Source organism: Salvia hispanica, chromosome 3 (genome assembly GCF_023119035.1).
Source record: "Salvia hispanica cultivar TCC Black 2014 chromosome 3, UniMelb_Shisp_WGS_1.0, whole genome shotgun sequence".
Classification (NCBI taxonomy): Eukaryota; Viridiplantae; Streptophyta; class Magnoliopsida; order Lamiales; family Lamiaceae; genus Salvia; species Salvia hispanica.
Window position 1 is genome coordinate 11255912 of NC_062967.1, and position 26932 is coordinate 11282843.

The window sequence follows — 26932 nt, forward strand, 5'->3', positions numbered from 1 at the left end:
AACCATTCAATCCGAGCTCAATTTGGTGAATCTGATGATAATGTGGCAAAGCTACTCGATGCCATCAGCCGATGTCCTTTCTAAATCCCAACATATCTAGTACGACGATATGGTAGACAATTGTGCGATGATATGCGAGAGAGTCTTATTGTCACCATCACGAGTCTATTTGTCCACAGTAACATTGAAGAATGGAGACATTGATCATGTGAAGGAATGAGAGAATATGTCTTATCTTCTCAATTTGCGGCAGTATAGTTTTATATGGCATAAATCGATCATTCAAATTTGTGATTCATTCTAAAACAAAGCTTCTTTGCATAGTTTTATCTATTTCCTCATTTTACAGCTACATTACTCTACATTGTAAAGCTTGTTACTCCTGCATATCTTGGACTGGATGCAGATCCAATCTTCGATTTAAGAAAATATTTTAATCATTTGGTCATCACATTTTCACTCAGTACGAGGTTTTTTAATAAATTGTTTGACATTATAAAGAAAACAAGTGGAAAAAGTTGTGGGAACGTGAGTCTCATTTTTATATAGTATTAATTTTATACTAGTAGAATATGAGTCTATTGAGTTGGTGGAGTATTCTACTTATAAAAATGAGTCCAACAAAAATGAGTCTCTATCTATTTATAGCAAAGAAAATATTTATTTCTAGTGAAATGAATCTCATTTTTCACTAACAATTCTTCAAAACTAAAGAAATAAGTTTGAACTCAGTTTTATGAGAGAACCATGCATAAAATATATGGATATGCTTTTAGTATTTATTACTATTCAGATTGAGAAAAATCACTGATCAATAGTATTTTTTTTAAGGCATCAAATAGAGAGAATAACAATGATAAGTAATTTTAATCGAAGATTAGATAGAATGATTCAAATGCAAAATAGCATCAAAAAAATTCATCTGTCGATGCAAATTGAAAGTTAGTTGTTGGGTAGGAATATGGAAGACAACAAGCATGGATGGGGGAAGAAAGCCCGAAACTCTTAGCCAAGACTTTTCGTGTCAAGAATACTTTCCAGGAGCGACGCACAAGCATCTTCGAGTATATCCAGAACCTATCACAAACACAATCAAAAACTTGAGTTTTCAATCCTGAGCACATACAGTGGAACTAAAGCAGCTGAGGAATGGAGGAACACCAAGACGGAAAAAAAAACATAACGATTCAAGTGGAGACTAAAAAGTAAAACTAAGCTTGAGAGTCTGAAACTAGAAGCTCGTGTTCCATGGGAGATTTCTACATATAAACTTCATCGTAAGCTTCATGTTATAGAGCATCATTTAACGATGTGGTTCCTTCTAATCTCATTCAAAGGAAAACTTCTATTTCAGTATGAAATTTATTTGCCATCAGTGTACCAAGGTCATTACTTGTTACTGTGTTTTATCCAAACGAAGCATGGATCTTAGCCAAAATCTAAGCATAACTACTCGCGTATGAGATAAGCTGCAGCAAATGTGCGTTACCTTCTCGAAACCTTGGTGGCCACCATAATACGGGTCAGGCACCTCAGTTTCATTATGCCGCTTGCAGTAGGAACACATTAACTGAACCTGCAAGCATCAAATCATCGATGAACGACAATCATATGTCAGGAAACATAATTTTGACAATAACAATCACACAAAATGCATCAGATATTAGCATACAGACCTTCTTAGCTGCATCAGCAGGTAACGTCTCCCTCTTCTTCCACTTCTCAAATGCCGCAAGTATATCCTCTTACAAGTTACAACAACAGTACGAGTCTCATCCGTTTAGCAAATACCCTTGCATATCCGTCAACCATAAACTAATAATAAAGGAAAATACACTCATTTTCCCCCATAAACCAACCTATCCTGACCTTCTATATAAGCTTTGTAACTGATTTAGGCCCATTTTAGCCTGGTGGTGATTTATATGTGGAAAATTGGGATTTACCGTGTCATCAAAACAACGTTTTTCTTTCTTTCCTGGCAAACAAACGGGGCCTAACTGCCTTAGGGCTAAGCCAAATTATGGGGCTAAACGATTATATTTTCCCTAACAATAATAGAAATCTACAAATCATTTGCATCATCAAAAGCAGTAGAATGCAAGAACTGAAACAACAAACAAAGCAACACAGACACACCTTTATTCTGCCTGTCCATGGCAAGAATGAGATCAAAATCTGTGAAATCGGAGGGCCTTATCGGCCTCGATATCGAAGTTATCTCAATTTGACGCTTTTTCGCAGCTGCTATCATTCTTGGGTCTGCTTGATTACCCTTGATTAATCATTAAAAGTAATTAGAAAATCATCACCAGCCCCCATCCAAGAATCAATTTTTACAATTCCTATGAACTCCCGCGACACACGCAGAGAAATACCTCATGATAATTGATGGTTCCAGCAGAATCAATGAAGAAATGGGAGTGAAGATTCCTTCGCTTTACGAGGTGGGTGAAGACGCCTTCAGCCGCAGGGCTTCTGCAGATATTGCCGAGACAAACAAAGAGAACTGAAAATGGCTTATTAGTAGCAGGTGATGGCGCCGAAGCCATTGATGATCGGTTTTCAAATCAAGAGTGTTTTGGGTTTTACTGCAATTCTTACTGTTTAATGTTTATGCATCATTTTAGGTGGGAGCCAGTGAGGGCAAATTGGTAAATTAGTTTCCTTTCTTATTTCATTTTACCCTTTCTGTGTAAATTAGATTTTAGCTTAAGTAATCTCATATTCATAGTCCAATTTTTTTAATCTCAATAGAGCATCACTATTATAACTTTGTATCATTGTATATGTGCTGCCAACTTCCAAACACATTTACACTATATATATAATTATATATCAATTACATGAAAGAGGTCATCTTGAGTTAGAAAAACAAAGGGAAAAAAACAAAAGACTAACCTACCTATTTGAGTGTTGATTATACCACATTTTGATTTTGCTAGAACATCTCAAACTCCATCCCCTCTCCCCTCTCCTCAAATTCTGTGGGGAGCTTGCTCTTTTTACTGTGAGAAACAGTGTCAGAGATAACATTACCGAAATCAAAAAACTTGGGCAGCTCCGGTGGCGTCTCGCATCTGATCAACGCCCAGTTAAGCCCCTCGAAAAACGGGTGTTGCTTGATTTCAGCAGCCCCCTTTGCAGACCCGAGTCTGTTCTCTGCCTCTTTCTTCAGCAACCTTCTCATCAAGTCTCGAGCTTGAGAGCTAACCATCGGACATTGTGGAAACTGGAGGCACTGTGACACCACGTTTGATATAGTATCCTCGTTGCTGGATCCTTTGAAGGGCGTCTTACCGTATAAAAGCTCGTATAGGAAGATCCCAAACGTCCACCAATCCACTGCACTCCCATGACCTTCCCCTTTGATGACCTCTGGAGCCAGATACTCGTGTGTCCCCACAAAGGAGTTGGATCGTGCAGTTACAGGCTCGACTACCAGCTGTGGCAGTGGGATGACCTGAGCAGCTAGCTCAGATTTTAGCTTGCGGGTTTTGGCTGCAGCGGTTAGGAACTTGGGTGTGAAACATGAAAGCTGCCATGATGGTTGAAGGCAGAAGGGATGTATGCAGCTGGAATCCGAGCAGGGACTGGACATCTTCTTTGGTGTCTCCGCAACACGAGAAGACGACTTGAGTAGCATAGGATTTGCAGCACATCTGAGGGACAAGTCGAAGTCTGAGAGCATGATGTGACCATCTTCACGGACCAAAATGTTTTCGGGCTTCAAGTCTCTGTACACCACACCGAGCATGTGAAGGTACTCCAATGCGAGGAGTATTTCTGCAGCGTAGAACCTGCACATCCATGTTCAGATTATTGGGTGCAAGAGAGCATTCTGAAGAGATTCAAATTGTTGTGCACCTCATAAATGATAGTTGCATTTTGAAGAGATTCAAATCAGACTTCATTTAAGTAATTCACATGCATTCACAAGGATATCCAAAAACTCTGATATCATAACCCTTCAGGTATTTCAAAACTTTTCTGCTTGATCTTCGTATTAAAGTTTTGCATCAGTTGTCCATAAAAACATCGCGACAACCACTTCAAATATCTGTATCTAGTCTAGTATTAACAAGGAAAGCTGAATTATCTTCCTAGCAGTGGATGAATGGACACAAATCAATAATAAAGTACTATTTGATCTTTTTCTGCCTACATCACAGATGAATTTTTGAGCTTATTTGGTGGGAGCCTGAAATCACCTAAAGCAAGTATTTGATTTTTTTCAGCTGATCGTATTAGAGAGGTCTTGAAAAGTGAAACATACTCGTCATAAGCAGAGCTGAAGAATTTACCTGGCCGCTTTCTCCGGGAAACTCCTAGTGAGCTGCTTCTGGCGAAGCACATGCAGATCACCCCCAGGACAGTATTCCATGACTAAACACAGATACTTATTTGTCATAAAATGGGCATAAAGTGTAGGAAGAAAAGGATGATCCAGAATTTCAAGGATCTCTTTTTCAGTTTGAGCCCTCTGCATTTTCTTTCTGCTGCTCAAATATTCATTATCTATAACTTTCATGGCAAAGACGCTGCTCGTGCCAATCAGCTGAGAGAGGTATACCGTGCCAATATCTCCACCGCCAATCTTCCTCAGCAACTTAAAATGTGTCATGCCCAATCTACCGTGATGCTTCTGGACAGAACTTATGGCTTCCCATCTCAAGTCCTTCGACATATGAGGTCGATAGCCACTTCGACTAGACCCACTGGGATAGCTCTCATCACTATAGCTTGTTGTGCTGCTATATTCTCCTACGCTACTTTTTGAGCTCTGAGAGAACTCTCCTTTTTCCTTTGATCTCGACCTTTCATCAGCTTTCATCAAAACACTCTTTGTTTTGTTAAAGGTATGTGGAACATGATAATTCTTATTAGCTCTAGAATCTATGGAGCATGTTGGGAATGATTCCTCCAATTCTTCCCATCGCTTCTCCAGGACAGAATCTGGTGTTTGGTGGGCTAGTTTGCTAGTCTCGATACCGCTATCATTCTTAGGCCCTTCACTATGGTGACTTCGATTCTTTGTAGTAAAGGTCCTTTTTGGCACAATCTTCTTCTTTGCAATGTTGTGAGCTGTTACATTTTGTTGAGATGAACCAAAACCTTTGTCAGTGTTTCTGATTTGATCCATTTTCGCATGCTTCTTGTGCAGCCCATTTGTTGTCTCTGAACTCTCACTCGGGATGGGAACCATTTCAGCCGACTCTTCGACTTTCTTGTTAAGTGCAATGCTAACAGATGAATATGGCAATTTTAACCTCTGCGCAGAATCAGAATTCGGAAGACTGCATCCATCGTTAGTGGGAATAGAAGGGATATCTTCTGAAAGAACAGAAGACTGTCTGTTTCTCTCGGAAACTTCAGCCTTGTGTGATACATTCGACGAGCTTCTTTCATGCACTAATGAGATCTCCATCAAATTCCCTTTCACTTCGTCAAGAGGCCGACCAGCTTCACTTGCCTCAGTAACTACAGCCCTGTACAACTTTTTGACAGCTCCTACTTCTGAAATCCCAGGAGAAGCCGATGGCCTTGACATGCGCTTCTTCACTGCAGCCATCTCCGATGCTTGAGAGATGCATAACCCCCTCAATGCCTGTTTCAAACTCACTGGTTCAGAAAGTCCAATACCTGAAGCATGAGAAGGGCTATCTCGCATTGGCCTCTTCATGGCACTTTTGTGTGATGCGTCTCTAACATGTCGTTCTGATTGACCAATACCTCGACGAGAGCTCCCAATCTCAATTGCTTCAAAGATTTTGTTGATGTCATCCTCGATACTAAGCTTCTTTAGTGATTTCCCCAAATGATGCTTTCCAGCAGCGTCTCCACTAATCTTAGATTCAGAGTCGTAGCTTTCTGTCAACTCTATTATCTCATGTCTACCAAGCAGCGCACTCATGATCGTGGAAGGCAAAATGGAAGTGACTCGTCAATCATGCCAGAATCAAATTTGTGGTCATACGGAAATACCTTGACAATCACAGAAGACAAGGTATCATCAGCTATAGATCCGAGAAATTACCAACCAGCATCAGTTTAGCAATATAACAAGTCATTTTTGCATCGAGAACGACATCAAATGTTCTATATGAGCTCTTCAGAAATTGTGTCAGTTGTGATAGCAATTCATTCATAAGGTTCTAAATGTTTGTGCTGAAAAGGTAGTCTGCAAAAATTTCATTAGCTTTAGACAACAAGAAGCAGATCCAAAGTCAAGTTCAAGCAGAGATCCTACTTTTGTTCTTCTAAATTTAGATTTCATTCACACTTCAATCTGGGATTTCTTTCATACTAAAATCCAAGAACTCTTCGAAAATACTTATCTTGTTAACTGATTAAACAAAATGAAGATCACATAAGCTAGTTCCAAATTTCACAGAAAGTAACAAAAAAGGTTAAGTTCACAAATGCAGAAGGCTAAAACAAACTGAGCTTTTTCAAACCACAAAGATCAGCTTTTAGACAGAAAAAGGAAAACGCATAAACCATTAGCACCACAACCTAATCATTGTTTCTTGTTCATAAAAAAAGGCCAGTTTGAGTAAATTGGAGGAGAAAAGATGAAAGAAACTGATCCCAAACCTCATTGATTACGAGTTGTCTCTCTCATTTCCAGACTAACAAGAAGCTGGACCACTCTTCATCCCACTACAATCCAACCACAAGTAATGAAATTTAGAACCCAATATAGCAAACACTAAATATATTATTATCCTAAAAAAGCCATGAAAATGCAGAGAGTAAAAGAGAGAAGGTACCTGTTGAAAGGACCAAAGCAGCAAGCCGAGGGCAAAAAAACAATTCAAAACTGGAAATTTTGAAGAAGAAAAAAAATAGAAAAGAAAAGAAAAGGAGGAAACAAGAAAAGCCCAGAAATTATAAATAGAGGATGAAGAATTGAATCTAGCAGTGAAGAAGGGCACGAGAAAGTGAGGGTGGGTGAAATTGCAGTGGGAAGAGAGAGAGAGGGAGCGGGGAATTGTTTATGCAAATCACGAGAAGAAGCGGCGTTGCTTCCTTTTCTTTCGGTATGAATGATGATGATAAACAGTACTACTATAATACTGAAATGGCGGAAAAGGGAAAGTTGAAGAACTTCAATAGTATGTACTCCTATGTTGCATTTGCTGTGGTTTATATTTGGAGGGAGGAGGAAGGAGGTGTGTCATGTGTGTGTGTCAACGCCATGGATGAGTTCTTTCTCTGCAACAATTTATTTCAATTTTCAACCACCTTGATTTGCTCATTCCTGTCGTCCAACTTCTTCTACGCGAATATCATTTTATATTATTAATAAAATGCTTATGAATAAATCCGATTGGTGCATTTGTAATAAATGTTAGTGCTAAATTGTGATCCAAATGATGACACAAATTTCGTGTATTTTTTAATCTTTAAATTGGTGTAATTATGATAAGGAAAATGGTATACACCATGTTAATGTAGATCCTAGCGTTATTATTTGTTTCATTTTTTTTATTTAATTTGATTTTAATACACTAAAAATTATTAGGTAAATTTATAATATCCATAAAAATCAAACTTTGTATGTTTGTTTTCTGTACAATTTATATGAAATATAATAAATTGAACTTTAACTTTAAAAAATTAATAAAATTGAAAATATCAATAACATATTATATTAGTAATATCAAACTAAATTTGCAAAACAAAATAAACAGTTAAACGTACATTAAACGAGTATGATGCCCACATAAGTTATGTACTACTATCATGTTATCATGTACTATGTTGCTATGTAACATATCATTTTCGATAAAAAAAAATGAAGTGTAATTTAGTTTGTAAGACACCTAATTCAATTTATTAAAATTTTGAAAATGATATGATAAAATTGAAAACCGCCAAAGTTTGAAAGTAAAACTGCATCACCAACATGCATACTTGAATCATTAATGCTTCAAATTTTGTTCTTACATATGGATTATGGAGGTTGAATGTCTACTTATAGCCGCATATAAAATTTTTTAAAAAAAACAGTGAATTAGCGAAAAATAAAACAAAATTATCAACATTTAATAAGACGAAGATGACAACTTGTGCTGAATGTTTTAGTTGTTGCATGTTAATTCATGTATCCAAAAAAATAGACAAGGATTACCGTATATACGTATTACACTTACCTTTAAATAGCTAAAATAATAAAGGGTAAAACTAGATTGATGGGTGTCTACACGTATATACAACGTATGGTACATTTATCTTTTCTCTTCCAATTATACTATTGTGGGAGCAGCAAATATCTTATATATCTTTGAGTTTTACATCTTCATTAATATAAATTGACATATAATAGACATATTCGTGTAGATAGATAATTAGTCGCAATCAACATTTAATAACGGCACTCCGAACTTGACCACAGAGAATTATCACCTTATATACATGACACGTATCTATACTAATATAAAAGGCGAGTTTTGGACTTATTTTGAAATATTCATAAGTTGTAGGATGAATTTAGATATTTATAATTTTTAAGAAATAGGATTAAAATGAAAGTTACAAATCTTTATGATTATAAGTTATTGAGAATAATAAATGTATACATAATATAAAAATAGTGGCATGTTTAATTTTTTTAATATATTTATAACATGAGAATTATTCAACTCTACATAGTAGTATTAATTATTAATATGGCTCCATATACGGCTTTTCATACATGCCCTCTTGTAATCATAAAAATTTATAACCTTCATTTTAATCTTATTTCTTAAAAATTATAAATATCAATTCATCCCACTAAAGAAAGTAACGTAAAGGTAATAAAAATGGCATTTAAACAAATCAATCAATTTTCAATGTAAATTTAAGGCAGTCAATCATGTTATAATTCCATCAATTTATGATTGTTTCTTCATACTTTTTACCTATAAATAGGTATCATTGGTTAGATAAAATTCATTCCTCTTTATCTTTTCTCATTGCATCACGAATTCTCTGCAAAAAGATATTTTTACTTCCAATATGATTATTACTCTTTATCGATAGTAGTACATTCCTCCTCCTCCTCCTCCTCCTCCTTATTATTATTATTATTATTATTATTATTATTATTATTATTAACATTGTCTCAACTTTTATTTTTTTGATGCCATTGGTGTTATCATTGACCCTGGCAAGGTTATTATATAATCTAATTTTCGGCTCATTGAGATTAAAATTGTGATTCGCAGTGAGTGTTGATCGTCATTTTGTTTTTATTTTCTACTCCAATTTAACGTTTAAAACATTTGAATATATCAAGCTGATTGATAATGTAGTTGAGGAGACACTATTTGGCATTTTTAAATATTACTCTCAACTATAATATTGTTATTTGTTTTTTTCAACGTGATAATTGTTGATTTATGGTGAGTGTTGACTCATTTATTTTTTCAACATTGTTTTGTTTTTGTTGATTCGTCTAAAGTTGTGTCAATATAGTTTGTGTATATTATTTTGCAGAATATCAGCATATTGGTGATGCTTCATGGATAAGTTCTTATTGTTCCTATTGGGATGCATTTTTTTGGCATGAAGAACCGTTGGGGAAATCATCTAAAACCAAAAAACCAAAATTTTCAAATTGTTGTATGAGTGGAATATTAAGCTTCCTATGATGTATGCTTCTCATGTTGTCTTTCAAGATTTAATATTCTATAATGATTTTTAATGTTTTTGTTATTTAAAAAATATTATATTTCATATAGTTGAGTTCACCTCGATGAAAGATTGGATTGATAATAGGTTGAATACCGGTCAATCACTATATGTGTACAATTGCATAATCAATAAACTCTTTTATGTTGTATCACTATTTAATTTTTATTTCATAAATATTATATATTTTATAAAGTTGTATAATTTTATTTGGGATCTATAAACCATGTATAATTTTATATTTTCTCATTTCATTTATTTAATTGACTATTTAATTTAAAATTTAATAGGTCGTGCAACGCACGGGGTTGATACTAGTAATTAATAAAACCCAACCATACAATGAATTTCATAACAAATTTTCATGATATTTTTATCGCCATATATATACACATATAACTTTTTTAAGGAGTAGTATATTACAATAGCATATCGTTATTACGATAAAATTATGTTAATCAACAATCATCCAACTTAACCATCAATCTTTTAAGATTAAACTAATTTATATCTTTTACACATTATCAACCTTCATTCAACTTAATCAACAATCATCCAACTTAACCATCAATCTTTTAAGGTTAAATTAATTTATATCTTTTACACATTATCAACCTTCATTCGACTTAACCATATACTATTATCTACTTTATTTTTAAACTTTTTCTTATAAAAATATTACTACTATAAATTTTATAAAATATATTTAAATTTTAAATATAATATTATCAACCAATGATATTTGGTTAATAAAATAAAAGAGTGAGAAACCGCTTAGTTACATTTGCCCTCACAACTGACCGTGGTTGAGGGGAGAGAGGGGCATTTCTCAATTTTATAACACTTCCTCCGTTCGGTGGTAGTAGAGTCATTTGTTTCGTCATGAAGATTAAGAAAGAGATATAGAGTAGTATATTAAATAAATAGATACTCTCTTTATTCTGCAGTAGTGGGGATATTTCTTTTCAGCATGCGATTTAAGAAAAATTGTATGAAGTTAATTAAGTAAATGAAGAATGAAGTAGGAAGTGTCCAAAGGTATTAGGATGAAGAGAGAATAAAATAAGAGATAGTATAATAAGTGAAAAGAAATGTGTTGACTTATACTAAAATGAAATGACTTCACTGCTATGTAACGTATCGAAATGACAAAATGACTCTACTATTATAGAACGGATTGAGTGATAAAGTAATAGGAGATAGAGAAAAGCAGAGAAAATAAACTATGAATGAAAAAATTTGTTATTTAAAAAAAAAATTGATTCAACTAACAAATGAAAAAATGATTCGAACTACCATATAACGAGAGAGTACTTATTTTTAATTTTTAAATATGACATGACAAGGAATCAGATCGCTAATATTTTTAGTCTAAAGCATTCGCTTAAGGGTGCAAGTTATACAAAACATCTAAATTAGATCGATCATCTTGTATATGTATTGAAAAATGGTGAAGTCCAATGATGATGGCAAAGACTTTTTGTAGCTATTAACGGCGGGGTGTTTTACCTTAAAGTGAAGTAAAAGACACATTCCCATCATTACTCTTCATTTGAAATATAAGAATGACAAAATTTGCTTTCAATAAATTGAAAACAACCTTATCCTATTAACATATATAGTAGTAGTACTTCTTTTCGAATACAATTTGTATCACTATTTCAAAATCGTTTTTTACCTCTAGTCAAATTAGTAAAATAGTCACAATTAAACCAAATGGGCCCAATCTCACCACACTTGTTAGAGTGTGAGTTGATTACAATTACATGCGTCAATACCATAAAATAATGTACTTATAAGTTAACCCAAAATAGATATGTCAATGCAATCAAATGCATGTACTATTGAACTGTCTCTTGGGACCATATATAATTTACAGTTGCGCAATCAATTAATCAAAACATCTCAAAAAGCAGTATATTTTTATAATTTTTTGTATAATTGGGAGTATTTATAGATAATTTTGGTAGAATCATAAAGAGGAGAAATGCCCCATCATTCGTACATGTGGATCATCATTGCGCACAAACATATTTTTTTGACTAAAATTATCTTATTGTTAATACATCCTCAATAAACTTAATTCTTGTGCAATAACATACAAAATATATAAAGTAAATGAGTTATAACAAGGAGTAAAATAAAAGTATATACATATATTCAAAGAATTGAAACTCTTGACATTTAATTGCAACCACACTTAATTATAGTACCAATATTATTGGCCACCCAAAAAAAGGACCTTTACACCTATTTCATCTTTAGGTGTAATTGCTATTAACTGTGATTTTTAAAAACAAATCGATGATATGATGATTCGATTCCCTATATGGTCTATGTTTTTATTACAGTACTTGGGTTTTTTTTAATGTCCAACCGTACTGGTTTTTTACTTTTTTTAATGCCCAACTCCAACATGGTTGGACATCAACCAAAATATAATAGAGAGAAATATGTGTTATGTCTATACTTTTTCCAACGCAAGAACCAACATAAAATAGAGAGAAATATGTGTTATATTTTGCGTACATTTTTTTCCCAATGACAAAAAAAACCCTGTTATTATTTGACCGAAATTATTATGGAGTAATTTATTAATTAGTCAAGGGTAAATCAGATGCTCATTAGATTTTAGTGAAAGTTTGATCATTTCAATTAAGGATTTATATATCATGAATCACGATTTATTAATCGTGATTATAATTTAATAAGAGCATGAATTCACCATGCATCCATTATCCATATCCCGTATAATCAGATGGTTTTAGTTTCATAATTCTATACCGAATTTGCACGAAACAAAATTTTCGTATATAGTTCTAAATTTTTAATTTATATGACTTATAAGTTATAAATTTTTTATTTTTGAAATCGGACATACATATATTTCAGTTGCTATAATTAAATTTCAGTGGATGGTTGTGGTCTTCGAATGGAGTTAATTGGATACAAGAATTGGGCTTTGAAAAAATGATCAACTCGACATCTGGGCTCGATCTTGAAATATTAATTGGGCTACGTTGGTGATTTGGGCATGCTATTTTAGGTAAAAAAGTTCTATGATTAAGAATCGAAAAAATATTTTTTCTTTTTCTTTTTTTTTTTGCAATAAAATTAGAGAGCATAACTCTATTGGTTAAATCAAAAGAAAATTAAACATTTATCCTCTGTCATATAGGTTTGTGCTCTTCTACAATTTATCTAAAGATCAATATTAATAAGAACCAAGTATAAACTAATGAAAGTTTGGTGGATGATTCAAAAAGAAGAAAATGAACCACAATTCTCAACATAAAATTTGATATGCAAAATTGTTGAATGCTAGTGTGAAATTGAAATCTCAAAAGGAAAGTGCGAAGTGGAAACCTACCAGTCTCCTCCCTCTACTAATCTACGCCAATAAATTGACATAAATAGATTTATGGAAGTAAATAAATGCTACTAGAAAATTAAGATGAGTGTACTGCATATTTCAGGTACTTATGGTACAGAAATGTTGTTGCAACATCGCATAGCATAAATATATGAAGTCAGAAATTAGAATCTATAAATGCCTTCGAAATTTCAAAATGAGAACCCTCCTCCATCCCCTAAATCCATACATAAATCTATAAACCCATGATATGAAAATGCAAATAAATATTTATTAGTATATTTGATTATATATTATTTGTTACTACTCCACTACTTATTTTGTGCTAACATTTTGAACTTCCTTGACCCCTAAAATGTTCAATTATATGAAATGATAAATAATCAGAGCAATTATAAAGTATAAAAATGAGAAAGGATAATTAATAAAGAAAGAATTTATACTAGTATGATTGTAAGAATTAACTGATGTACTGTCCATTACTCTAATTAAGAACTATATTTACACCTAGTTATTGATTTTATTACTATATGAATATTTATCATAATAAATGTTCGAGTAATCATAAACTCGATTCTCAACCGATGTAGTTACGATCTAATTAAATTATTTATGATATTGTAAGCTTTAAAACAAATTATTGATGCCCACAAAAATACATAATCTTATAGTATACATGAATTATTAGTATGAGAAGAAAACAAAATAATACTCCCCATAACTGTTGCGAAAACAGAACTCTTGTTGGTTGTTCGTTGTTACAATTATGACTACTAATTAATGCCTATTATCAATTGATTAAAAAAACATACTCCATAATAAAGTTCAAACAACCATTTCGATTTAATACATAATCAATAAATCATTCTTCGACGGAATATTGCATTTAGTCGAATCGGTAGTTTCTAATATCTTACAAATCTAAACATAATAATCAGTTTTGTCATTACACAAGCCCAAAACTCGACAAAGACTCCATATTTATTGCCCAAAATCACGGTATAATCGAATCAAGTTATTATACTAGTAGTACTTAAGTTCTACTCCTATTTGTTTATTTTATCGAATATATCAAGGATTTTAAACTTATTCGAGCATAAGCAAACATTTCGAATTTAAGTTTATGTTTAAATTTTTTTTAAGATATACTATATTTTATTGACAATATAACATAATGAGCTACAGACTTACTACAATTATTGCGCAAAAATCAGGATATGATCAAATTAAGTTGAATCCAATATTATTATGCATAAAAAACATTCCGAATTGAAGTTAATATTTAAAGTATTAATTATTTTTTCTTAATACTTTGTTATATTGAAAAACATATAACATGTCCATTTTATTCTATTTAATTAATAGTAGTACGTAGTACTACTTTTTTCTAAAATATAACAGCAAACTATAAGGATTAGTTTATCTAGCAAATGGACTTTACGAAATAAGGTTGAATAAAATCAAAATTCGAATAATTTACAAATTGCTTGATTAGTTTAGGGCATCCAGAACACCGCCGTGCTTTTTAACGATTTTATTGTGCTTGTTTAAGCACGAGTCAAGTGCCCAATACATGAATGAATGGCACGTACATCCGAAATTGTTTTTTTCATCTATAAATATATTCATCCCTTCACATTCTCCTTCGTTCTCTCTCTAATAAGTACTAAATAATTTTAGTTCCTTTTATTTTAAAAATTGATTCCATTGTCTTTGGTGGAAAATTTCGACCAACTTAGATTACAAAACTACTGAAGGCAGAGTGACTTTGTATCTAAATGGCCAGATAATACCACCGAATTGAAGTCGATGGCAGTATTTTTTTCGTTTATGTATATTTTTGTATTTTTGTAAATTAATATAAATAATTAAAAAATAGTAAGGTGGCGTTCGATTTACTAAATAAAATAATACCAAGATACAATCTAAGATTAAATTATGAGATTATTTTAGTCATAGAGGATTAGCTATGACTAATTATTCCATGATTATCCATTTAGAACTTAATTGTGTGATTGAATCTCATGAACCAAACCCAATACATATTTCATCTGTGATACAATCTTATAAACCGAACGCCCCTAAATATATTAATGACTATGATTCGTATTGATTCTATTAGATGAATAAGGTACTCCTCCAAATATTAATGCAAGCTATTGAAGTTCATAGATTGGGTGTTGGAATATATAAGTACGAGTAGTTATTTAGTTAAACCAAAAAATTTATAGAGGGAAAATATTGGATTTAAGATGGAAAAACATTAAAAATGAAAAAAGTAAATAGAAGTCCATAGCATAAGTGGGGCCCAATGAAGCGTCCTATATTCTACACTTTGTACTGAATCGTCTCTAATCAAATCAAATCTTCCATCTTCCAATCCCTCTCTCTCTCTCTCACTCAACAGGTAGAGAAATGGAGGCGAGCGCCGACGACATAGCCAACGACCTCGCCAGCATGAGCTTCAACTCCACCACCACCACCACCGCCACCGACATCCAGCGCTCCACCAGCTCCAGCTCCGACTGGACCGCCTCCTCCTCCACCCGCTTCCCTCCCCTCTCCCTCTCCGACATCCGCTTCCTCCACCGCCTCGGCGCCGGCGACATCGGCTCCGTCTACCTGGCCGAGCTCAAGCCGCCGGCGAAGGCGCTGTTCGCGGCCAAGGTGATGGACAAGAAGGAGCTGGCTAGCCGCAACAAGGAAGGGAGGGCTCGGACTGAGAAGGAAATCCTCGAAATGCTGGACCACCCCTTCCTCCCCACTCTCTACGCCGCCCTCGACTCCCCCAAATGGTCCTGCCTCCTCACCGAGTTCTGCCCCGGCGGCGACCTCCACGTCCTCCGCCAGCGCCAGCCCTACAAACGCTTCCCCGACTCCGCCGTCAGGTCTCTTCTTAATCTCTTTATCCCAAATCATACCATGCATATCCCCGCCCTAATTATATCTAATTACGCTTCAATTTATAAATAATAATTACAATTTCTATTCAATTGTACATTTAAAAAATAGAGATTTTTTTTTCAACAATATTATTAGTAGTAAAATCAGTGCAAAAGTATACTCCATCTATGATTATATGTACATACGGGGAAGTGGGGCCCTCACGTAGGTGGTGGGCCCCAGGCTGTGGGTAACTACTGTGACACTGTCCGGTTTGAGTGTGAGAAAACAGATTTCTACTGTAGAGAGGGAAGCTATGCTAGGGCGGATAATGGAAATGAAATGGTGACAGCTGACGAGTAATTATTGCCTCACGTGATGTCCAAATTCATAATCAAACAATTAACACATTCAGTTACTAGTTAATTTGGAGTGTAAGTACGTTTTGGTTGTAAATATATATAACTGCATTTTGACGGTCATTTAATTTCTGGATGTACACCTATATGCAATAATCTTTTATAAAGTTGGCTGCCAGCTCAAACAGGCTATTAATTGTAGTTAAGGCACAATTTACTGATTGCCAATCACTTTAGCTCGAATATTTACTAATTATGGTTGACCTATTAACTTCACGTGGTCCGTGAATTTATGTGTTTTAATAATCCCCAAACTAATGCTACTTTTTTTAATATTATTTGTTCAACTTCGAATACAAAGACTAATAGATTCACGTTTGACCAATAAAGCGATAATATTGATAGTAATTGAGGAATTTGGGGGAGAAATTTCTATTTTGTCCATATATTTATGTAGAGGATCCTTGAAACGAGGCAAAATGCCACAGAATCCAGTGAAATATGTTTGGATTAACTTTTGCTGAATTTAGGGGATTACATATTTTCCTTCTTTGAAAATTTTCATCACTATCTGGTGACCCCATACGAAATTACTATGTGGCCCCTACATGATTGGATATTTGACATTTATCAAATTAAAAAATTACTGTCAAATCTTATTTTCTGGTCAGTCATTCCGTAGAACATAAATAAAAGATATAATTAATTTTGTCGTTTGGCATATGTTACCTTCCTTCTCTGTCTATTTCATGAAAAGGGTTGGTTTCAAAGTATTTTGATGCGTATCACATTTTATTGTTTTATTTTTGGACAGATTACTATTATTACCTCGATGTTTTCCTCATTCAAATTTACCATTTCGCGAAAGGAATCATAAAAAGACAACAAAAACTGAACAATAGTAGTACAAAATGTTGAAATTTAGAGATGGGGCAAAGGAACTCACAAAAGCCCCTTTATCTTTTTTTCTTCTCTGTTGCATGGGAATTAATAAAAGTTAGTTTTGTGTGGGGTTGGTGGGGGATCTAGGCATTGGCTCATTCTACACACTATGATTTAAGACATGATTGACTTAAGATATAGTTTCATACTATCCATTTATCCTCAATGTTGTAATGATCTTGTGTCACATTGTTAGGACACTTTTGTGTTTTGTCTTGTAGATTTTGGTATTGACTACAAAACTGTGATAACTATATATTATAATCAATAGGCTTCTACATTATTTGACTTTGATTGTAATTCTTTTAATTTTTTTATTGATCAATGTTTTGATGCCATGTTATTTAACCAGGTTTTATGCATCTGAAGTTGTCGCAGCTTTGGAGTACATTCACATGGTAGGAATTGTATATCGTGATCTTAAGCCGGAGAACATATTGGTTCGATCCGACGGCCATATAATGCTAACCGATTTCGATCTCTCTTTGATGTGTGACGACTCTACCTCCACACCGGCTCAAGTAATATCGAGCCACAATCAGCCAAACGCACCGCCTTTGAGCGAGCACGCCATCGACACCCAGCCCTTCCGCTCCACCTCTTGCATCCTTCCAAATTGCATCGTTCCGTCCGTGTCGTGCTTTAACCCTAGGCGCAAGCGTAAGAAGAAGCCTGACCGCCACGCGGGACCCGCCTTTGTGGCTGAGCCTATAGATATCCGCTCTATGTCGTTTGTCGGGACCCACGAGTACCTAGCACCCGAGATCGTCTCTGGGGAAGGGCACGGTAGCGCGGTGGATTGGTGGACCTTGGGGATATTCATATATGAGTTGTTCTATGGAGTGACGCCTTTTCGCGGGATGGACCATGAGATTACCCTAGCGAATATTATGGCACGGGCGCTCGAGTTCCCTAAGGAGCCGGCCATACCTAGTGCGGCCAAGGACTTGATGTCACAATTGCTCGTGAAGGACCCGAACCAACGTATGGGTTCGACCATGGGCGCGTCGGCAATTAAGAAGCACCCCTTCTTCAATGGAGTCAATTGGGCGCTATTGAGATGTGCATCTCCCCCTTTTGTTCCTCCTCCGTTTAAGAGAGAAGTCTTAACTAATCAAGACAACATTGTTGACTATTACTAGCACCACAAACAGTTTTTGCAATATGAATGTCAATCTAGCTACTGTTGTTCAAAAAAAAAATTTGCATTTTTTTGTAAGAAAGTGAAATTGATTAGTGAACTTGTCGACTTAATTTTCGCATATAATTAAATTGATCCACGACCTGGCGTTTAATCAGATTAAAATAGTTCAATTTTTTTTAATCTCCTGTTTTTGTGATTTGGACTTCAAGAAAAAATAGTTATTAGACAATGACTGAATATTATGTAAAATATTTAACTTGTGAAACATTCTAACTAATTTTCCTATCACCTTGAGCCACTTGTGCACTAATCTTGTTAGAGGCGGCGGCCTAAGCGATCCTTTTCTTAATTAATTTTAGAATAAGTATAATTTGTAAACTTCACAATTTATCACCACAATAAAATCTGATATGCATGTCATGTGTGTGGAAAAATAGGCTGCAAAATGGATATATATAAAAGGGTAACTTTCACGAATGTTTGTTTGACATACATGTGGCGCCAACATTGAAAAGGACCCAAAATTTGCTCACAACAAAGAGCTAAAAAAACACTCGTTGTTTGATAGCCCATACTTCCTTGCAATTAAAAGGGGACAGAGGAAACTTCGTTTTCTATTTATTTAAATTCTATAAGGTGTGACAGCTTAGTTTATTTGATAGTATAAGTCAATGCCTGTATTAATGTCTATCATTTGTCGACAAAATGCATCAAAACAGTATTTGATGCCGACAACCATTACATCGGAAATCCACTACATTTTTTGTGTGTACGTGGTTGTTTGTTTATTCATCAAGAGTTTTGTTTACGTATATAAAACAACAAATTTCCATCTTCTTTGTATAGAAAGATTATACTATAATTCTACTTAATTACATTAAGTTCATGCTAAATTTCAACAAAACTTACCTAATAAAATATGAAGTTTTTAACTATAAACTAAAATCATAGTTTGGAGTTGATGATTGCAATATGGAGTAGTACTTAGTAGCTCAAATTTAAGTTTCCAATGAGTAGAAAGTTAAATTTTATTGAAAATAAAGTGAGGATTTCATATAAGTTATTACAAAGTTAGGTACAATGATTTTATCTCCAAAAAGAAATGAAAGTCAGTCATTATTTGCAAAACAATTATTCATATATATACGTATATAAAGTACCTAAACAATATTCTGATTTTTCATACCTACAGACCACAGGCGCAATACATGGTATGTCGCTATAGACTAATATAATAAATAAAAACATGAAATTTTTTAGACATGCATAACAACATTTTATAAAAAGAAGCAAACAAAATTAATAACAAAGATATGGATATCTTCTTCGTACAAAGACAGTGAGACTGCAATGGCAACGTTATTATCTTCTTGGACTTTTAGGCACCGTATGTTACATTATTAAGCCATTGGGCCCATGAAGACCGGCCCATCACTGTCACTCATTCCGTGGTCCTAAATATTTATCTCATTTTCTCCTCTAATACTAGTATCTATTTTCCTTTGCTGTTTTTAAACTCAAACTCATTCACCATGATATATTAACAATTTGTAACGATTGGATCTGCGGTTTACACAACGAATAATTATACGATAGTTTGTAAGAAATAGAACAAATGTTAGATCGATATTAAAGATAACAAATCTAAAGATTACAGACATAGAATGATAAGAATATCAAACATGACAAATATGTTAAAGGTTTGGATATAGCACAACCACAAATCAGCTAGCATCCATCTAGCTTTACCGACAGTCGCACATGTTCGAGAGAAAAGACTCAAGTCTTTATCTGAGAAACAACCCCAAAACCCCTTACTTAGCCGCTGAATTTGAAACTTTGACAACACCAGCTAAAAGTTTTAAATGTGTAAGATCTCAAACCCTAGATCACATTCTATTTCTCATGTTTTCTGAATCTATTTGGCTGAGGCTAGGTGACACAATTTGCAGTGTGTTAGAGGGAAAAGTTACAGCTTACAAATGGAAAACAAAATGAAAATGCAGTGGAGCTTGAATAAAACATTCAAGACTTGTACTATTTGCTTGATAATGTTTGATAAGTTTGACACAAAAATGTTTATAATAAGATATCAATATTTCAACTGTTATGTTATCTATTGAAGTTGAATCCGTTATAATCCTTTGAAGCTTTCATCCTGAGTGACTTACTTGACTACAAGGTCAATTTTACACCAATCATGAACATTTAGAAACTTATGTAGCTATGTACTACGTCCCTAATTTTCAATTGTTGTTGTCAATGAATTTGTGTATTTCCTGCTTTTATTTAGAGCTTGAATTTGTGTTCTATGTCATCAAGACTGAAAATGGCCATTAGTTTCCCATCACAAGAAATTTGGTTGTTTGATTACTAAACATTTGATAATCCATGTTTTTATCAACAATAACGTAGGTTTACAAACATTTTTGCATTTCAATTATAGGCTCTATGGGATTAGGAAATTAATGTGTTACTATCCAGTTCTAAACAATACGTATTTATGTATGGTCAGACTATAGATTTCACTATTTAATAGAAAAAGTAACACTAAAAAAAAATATGGAGAGCATATTGTAACGTGGTCGTAAAACTAGTCCCCTTCATTCAAAATGTAAAACGGGTGGGTCAAATCCAGTATAGGCCTGGACTAGAAATGGGCTGAAAATAGTCATCTACATAGAATTATAATGGGCTTTCACTCAAACCAATTCCCAACATCCGGCCCACATCAAATCTAATTTATTTTTAAAATTTTATGATATTTTACCAAAATACAAATTTTAAACGATTCATATAATTGGTGTTTTCCATCGTTCAAAAATTCACCCGCAGTAGTGAAATTCTAAAACCCAAATTAAATCTCGCATTCCGCTACTAATCTGGAAGAGGAGAGGATGGAAGCAGCTCACAACGACAACGGTAACTCTGCCGCCGCCGAGGAGGAAGAGCCCATGGTTGGGCCCGGCCCGGCGCCCCGCGCCCGACCCAAACGCCCTCTCCAGTTCGAACAGGCCTATCTCGATGCGCTCCCCTCCGCCAATATGTATGTAATCCCCATCTATTTGCGTATGTAGGGGTTTATGGTCGGGGATTTTGGAATCCAGGGTTTTGCCATGTCGAGGAAAATGCGTGATGGATTAATTTGCTATTGATTGAATTCAGGTACGAGAAGAGTTATATGCACCGCGATGTGGTTACGCATGTAGCTGTTTCGGCGGCTGAGTTTTTCATATCTGGAAGCGCGGATGGTATCATATAGCTTAATTTAGCTGTTATCTAGCTGCTTAGATGTTTTAATTTATGCAATTTTTTTGTTGTAATCTCAATTTCGGGTGTTTATTTTTTTGACTTTTACTGCCTTAGATAATCCCTGGAAGCCTCTGATTTCCACTTGCCTTTCGAGTTTTCTCTACTAGTGGAGACTATTGAAAAATAAGTTATGGCAATTTTGTTAAATTTGTGAAAGGGAAACTAGTGAAGAGGAAGTTTTGAAGTACAAATCTTTCCTCTTGGTGGTAAAGATAGTTTCCAACTTTTACGGAAAATAGAGACTCTGACAAAATAGGACAGAACTGAATTTGATCTCTTTATGTTGAAGTGCTCGTCGGATCAGGTCACTCGTAAATACAGATGAAACTTCAACCTTCTTGACACACAAAAATGCGTTATACTGTTTTTTGGGTTAATTTCATAGTTGATGATCTAAAACCTACTGATAACAACCTATGTATAAAACCTACTGTAATGTTGCCTTTTTGTTGGAACTCTTCATTTCATTGATATTAGGTTGCAACTACTGTACTAAGCATTGGTTTTTTACAGGACATATAAAGTTTTGGAAGAAAAAATCCACTGGTATAGAGTTTGCAAAACATTTTAGGTCCCATCTTGGTCCAATTGAAGGCCTTGCGGTGAGTTCCACCTTTTGTCATGCTTGATTAACATTTTTATAATCAGGTGATTTTATATCATCCTAGTTCTGGTAATTCTTATGCATCCTTTCCCCCCCTCCCTATCAAACCTTATTTTCTACAACTTACATGTAACAATAGCATTTCTGAGATATAACTCCAATTAACACACCCCACCTGGGATTTGATCGCCTACATATTTCTCTAGTTTATGTAATCATTTTATTCATTTGTCTCTATTGGATATACCTTGTTTGTTACAAACTGATCTGTTCATATCAATAATCCCCTATTTTAATTGTCTGGCAGGTTAGCGTTGATGGTGCTCTTTGTTGTACAATTTCAAATGACCGATCCGTGAAAATTTATGATGTATTTAACTATGATATGATGGCTATGATACGTCTTCCTTTTGTGGCCGGTTGCATTGAATGGGTTTACAAACAAGGGGATGTAAAGGGAAAACTAGCAATTAGTGATCGTGATTCTCCCTCTATCCACATATATGATGCTCGCTCGGGCTCAAATGATTCCATTGCATCTAAAGAGGTATCTTCCTCTTTCTTTTTTGCAATACATATGAAGCAGAGATTGGAGATTGGCAGTGGATAAGATTGCTTTTAGAACAAACTAACATGTGCGGCATCTTTTGAGCAGATACACCTTGGACCGATAAAATCTATGAAGTACAACCATGAATACGATACTGTGATTTCTGCAGACGACAAAGGAGTCATTGAATACTGGAATCCTTCAACCCTTCAGTTCCCGGATACTGGGTAAGCTTTCTATGTCTCAGAACTGAGATGTGCTTGATTTCGGTATCCAGATATTGAAGCTCTCTCTCTCATGTTCATGTTCTTTAAATTGTTGCTGCCCCTTGCAACTGAAGTTTTTTTATGGGTAAAAGATGAAGATATGAGACATGCCATCTCAACGAGGTTTCACACAGTCAAGTGTACTTACCTTTTTAAAGGCAAATGATATCCTTATGGTGGGTGTATTGGAGTCAGTTAGGTGTTAGATTATGTATTTTATGCGGCCATTTGTTGAACAGATTCCAAAGAGTTAAAGGAATGTGATCCAGTTTGGTTTATTAATTATCTTTTGTACTTTATTACTCCTATTACATTGGATGCTTGGATTTTTTGCGGTAGATATGATTATGAAATTCATTGGCTGGTGACTATTAGATGTGAATCACAGAATTGTTGTGGACTTCTTGGCTTGGTACTTGTTTCTGTGTGTAATGTAAATATGTAATGGTTTTTATTTATTTATTAACATGCAGGGTGAATTTCAGACTCAAAAGTGATACAGACCTTTTCACAATTGTAAAATGCAAGACTGCTGTTTCTTCTATTGAGGTACTGTAGTTAGTAGTATGTTATACGCTGTCTCTCTTTCATTGGAGATATGAATGAAGGTTGGTTGCTTTTATCCATTATTTACTGCTTGTTCTATAACTCCTTTCTAGGTCAGTCCAGATGGGAAGCAATTTTCAATAACATCTCCTGATCGTAGAATACGTGTGTTTTGGTTCAGAACTGGAAAACTGAGACGAGTATATGATGAATCTCTTGACGTAATGATTATATACTTATACCTATTTATGTTTAGACTTAAATCAACTTTATCTGTAGTTATATAAACTGAACATCTTACTTATGTAGGTGGCCCAAGAACTCCAGAGGAGAGATGTCCCTCTGTACAGGCTTGAGGCTATTGATTTTGGACGACGGATGGCTGTAGAGAGAGAAATTGAGAAAACAGAAAATGTACCACAGCCTAATGCAGTTTTTGATGAAAGCTCCAACTTCCTCATATATGCCACCCTCCTTGGAATTAAAGTAAGATATAAAATGTCTTCATAAACAAAAGTGATAATATTGGCATGTTTATGGCTTATATTCTGATGCTTGTATCACTGTATTTCTCTATCAACAAATTACAAATAGTGTGGTTTCAGTTTATACGGGAGTAACTCCTCTTGGTCTCTTATAGGTTGTAAATCTGCACACCAACAGAGTTTCCCGGATCCTCGGAAAGGTAGAGAACAATGATAGATTCCTAAGAATCGCCTTGTATCAAGGTGAAAAGAGCAGTAAAAAAGCTCGGAAAATCCCTGCTGCTGCTGCAAATGCCAATGAAAGCAAAGACCCATTTGTAGATCCTACTCTCTTGTGCTGTGCTTTTAAGAAGCATAGGATCTACTTATTCAGGTATTAATAATAGTGCTTGTACTAAATGTTAAGTGCTATGTTTTTAGTGCATCAAGTTATCAACGATCTTTCTCTTCCATTCCATTGATGGTCTTGTATGGATATTCTGATACTGTAAATGACTGACACCTTAATGGTGGTAGAAAACCTGTGTCTATGATGGATATAATATATTTGAATTCCGTCTCTAACCTGGCGGGAATGATTGTTGTTGCGTCTTTAGCCGGAGAGAACCTGAGGAACCTGAAGATACTACCAAGGGCAGAGATGTCTTTAATGAAAAACCACCTGCTGATGAATTATTGGCAGTATCAGATATTGGAAAAGCTGTTACGACTTCTCTCCCAGACAATGTGGTGAGTGATGTAGTATCTTTTTTACCCCCCAACTGGGTCCCTTTTTATGACTTTTCTCTAGAAAATGTTTTATGGTTATTTAGAACCTCTCTAAGTGACACTTAATGAGAGGGTTGGATGCTGTGGGCTTGCTAGTTTGTCCCTCCCCAGCCTATTCTTTTGTCCTAATATCATTTTTAAATAGTAGCTGATCATCTACCCCATGTTTACCAGATCATGCATACTACAATGGGTGATATCCACATGCGGTTATATCCAGAAGAATGCCCAAGAACAGTGGAGAATTTCACAACACACTGTAGAAATGGCTATTATGACAATCTGATCTTCCACCGGGTCATCAGAGGATTTATGATTCAGACAGGAGATCCTCTAGGAGATGGCACTGGTGGACAATCTATATGGGGAAGGGAATTTGAAGATGAATTCCATAAAAGGTATGTTTGACTTCTGATTCTGTTAGAATATCCTTGCACCTGGGTAAGCATATGTCGTGCCCTTGCCTCTGAGGCTTTTGATCTCCTTACCCTGGGAAAATACTTATGTACTAATGATCTGCTTGATTCATGCTCATGGACACTGACAACATGTCACCAGAAGGTCCTTGGTTCGAGTTGCCTAAAATTTATGATCCTTGCCAGAATGAAAGCATGCTTTTAACTGCTATATTTGATCATATAGGGCTTATTTTTAATTTATTTCCACCCATTTATAACAATGTGACTTCTTAATGTGGTTCTCTAAATCTTTTATGGGTCCGATAAAGGTGGTGGTTGGTTGTTCATTTATGACAAAGCTAACAATGTTATATTGGTTGTGCAATGGGAAATGTGGTTTTGTATTGGTGTATGGTGAAGCCTTGCTGCAGTATTTGTCTGTGGATTGAATAACTACTAACCATTTTATTATTTTATATGTAGGTCGTAGGATACCAAGTACCATGGTCGCTCTTGCCTTTGTTATATAAGTTCCAATGTTCATAAACGTTCTATTTGTTTCTGCAGTTTGCGGCATGACAGGCCCTTCACGGTTTCAATGGCTAATGCTGGGCCGAACACCAATGGCTCCCAATTTTTTATTACCACTGTTGCCACTCCATGGTTGGACAACAAGCACACTGTTTTTGGTAGAGTGGTTAAAGGAATGGATGTTGTACAGGTACCCATTCTGTTTATTATCCAATGTCTGTCTTCAATTTAAGGCTTGGTTGATAGCTCACTGGTCTTTTTGACTTAACAGGGGATAGAAAAAGTGAAGACAGACAAGACAGATAAGCCTTATCAAGATGTGAAAATCTTAAACGTGACTATCCCTAACTGAATCAATTTTCCTTGAAGCTCTTGGTTGAAAGCCATGAAGATGTGAGGCCACTTCTCTTTCTATGTTTACGACTTTTTTTTATCAATTTTTCCTTTTAATCGACCTCAGTAGTAACTATAAGCAACAGTTGTAACTTGTAAAACGATTGAGTTATTGCTATCAGTTATGAGGAGTGCAGAGCCTCTTCCATTCTTCTCGCATGTGACTGGAAAGTTCGATTATCTTCTCATGTTTGTCTCCGATTAGTCAAGTGTAGAGGCAGAAGGGTTAGAAGTTGGTCTTAAGGCGAAAGATAATGATTTTTGAAAGAACAAAGGAAACGAGGTGTGTATTGTTGGTAACTCTTTATTGTTAGCAGTTTTTCTCTGAGATAATGTTTTGTGCAGTACCAAATTTGTATATCATGGACTATATATTGGCATTACATGATGTGTATGCATCTGCGCCTTACCCATTATACATAGCTCAGACCGTTATTTTTGACGAATTTTCTGACATACTCTCGCTCAAGACCATTTTATGATATTATAACCACTCACGCATTGAACTAAAATTCTGGTTTAGCTAAATAAGTTTCTAGGTCTACATAAATTTCGAGCTTACATGAAATTTTGTACTCCGAGAATTTTGTTGTACTTAGCAACAAATAAATAAAGAAATTTTTGTTGTACGAGAAAGGTCATTTATTTGGGATTGACTTAGAAAATTAGGGCTTATAACTTCAAGCCATTTTCTGTG

At 34.8% G+C, this 26932-nt stretch overlaps 4 protein-coding genes across 5 annotated transcripts; 2 read left to right on the plus strand and 2 right to left on the minus strand.

The window, feature by feature from the left end:
- Nucleotides 1-839: 839 nt before the first annotated feature.
- Nucleotides 840-2606, minus strand: LOC125213698 (putative low molecular weight protein-tyrosine-phosphatase slr0328). The gene is made up of 5 exons (XM_048114378.1): nucleotides 2379-2606; nucleotides 2140-2275; nucleotides 1677-1744; nucleotides 1490-1576; nucleotides 840-1077 (listed from the first exon to the last, which is right to left on the minus strand). Exons 1-5 carry the CDS (start codon nucleotides 2550-2552, stop codon nucleotides 1006-1008), a joined length of 537 nt encoding a protein of 178 aa, XP_047970335.1. The 5' UTR covers nucleotides 2553-2606; the 3' UTR covers nucleotides 840-1005.
- Nucleotides 2607-2792: 186 nt separating this feature from the next.
- LOC125213696 (serine/threonine-protein kinase D6PK-like) lies at nucleotides 2793-7261 on the minus strand. 2 transcript variants are annotated; one of them, XM_048114376.1, is made up of 4 exons: nucleotides 6774-7261; nucleotides 6598-6663; nucleotides 4305-5985; nucleotides 2793-3800 (listed from the first exon to the last, which is right to left on the minus strand). In XM_048114376.1, exons 3-4 carry the CDS (start codon nucleotides 5912-5914, stop codon nucleotides 2942-2944), a joined length of 2469 nt encoding a protein of 822 aa, XP_047970333.1. In that variant the 5' UTR covers nucleotides 5915-5985; nucleotides 6598-6663; nucleotides 6774-7261; the 3' UTR covers nucleotides 2793-2941. The 2 variants fall into 2 exon arrangements, with proteins under 2 accessions (XP_047970333.1, XP_047970334.1); XM_048114377.1 differs by having other exon boundaries at nucleotides 4305-6181.
- An 8165-nt stretch (nucleotides 7262-15426) lies between these two features.
- Nucleotides 15427-18482, plus strand: LOC125212643 (serine/threonine-protein kinase D6PKL2-like). The gene is made up of 2 exons (XM_048112859.1): nucleotides 15427-15942; nucleotides 17591-18482. Exons 1-2 carry the CDS (start codon nucleotides 15470-15472, stop codon nucleotides 18378-18380), a joined length of 1263 nt encoding a protein of 420 aa, XP_047968816.1. The 5' UTR covers nucleotides 15427-15469; the 3' UTR covers nucleotides 18381-18482.
- A 2711-nt stretch (nucleotides 18483-21193) lies between these two features.
- On the plus strand, nucleotides 21194-26386 carry LOC125214977 (peptidyl-prolyl cis-trans isomerase CYP71). Its single transcript, XM_048116241.1, has 13 exons — nucleotides 21194-21428; nucleotides 21548-21633; nucleotides 22208-22296; nucleotides 22606-22845; nucleotides 22954-23075; nucleotides 23588-23663; nucleotides 23774-23881; nucleotides 23970-24146; nucleotides 24301-24518; nucleotides 24742-24874; nucleotides 25088-25311; nucleotides 25879-26032; nucleotides 26114-26386. Exons 1-13 carry the CDS (start codon nucleotides 21280-21282, stop codon nucleotides 26192-26194), a joined length of 1857 nt encoding a protein of 618 aa, XP_047972198.1. The 5' UTR covers nucleotides 21194-21279; the 3' UTR covers nucleotides 26195-26386.
- Nucleotides 26387-26932: the final 546 nt, after the last annotated feature.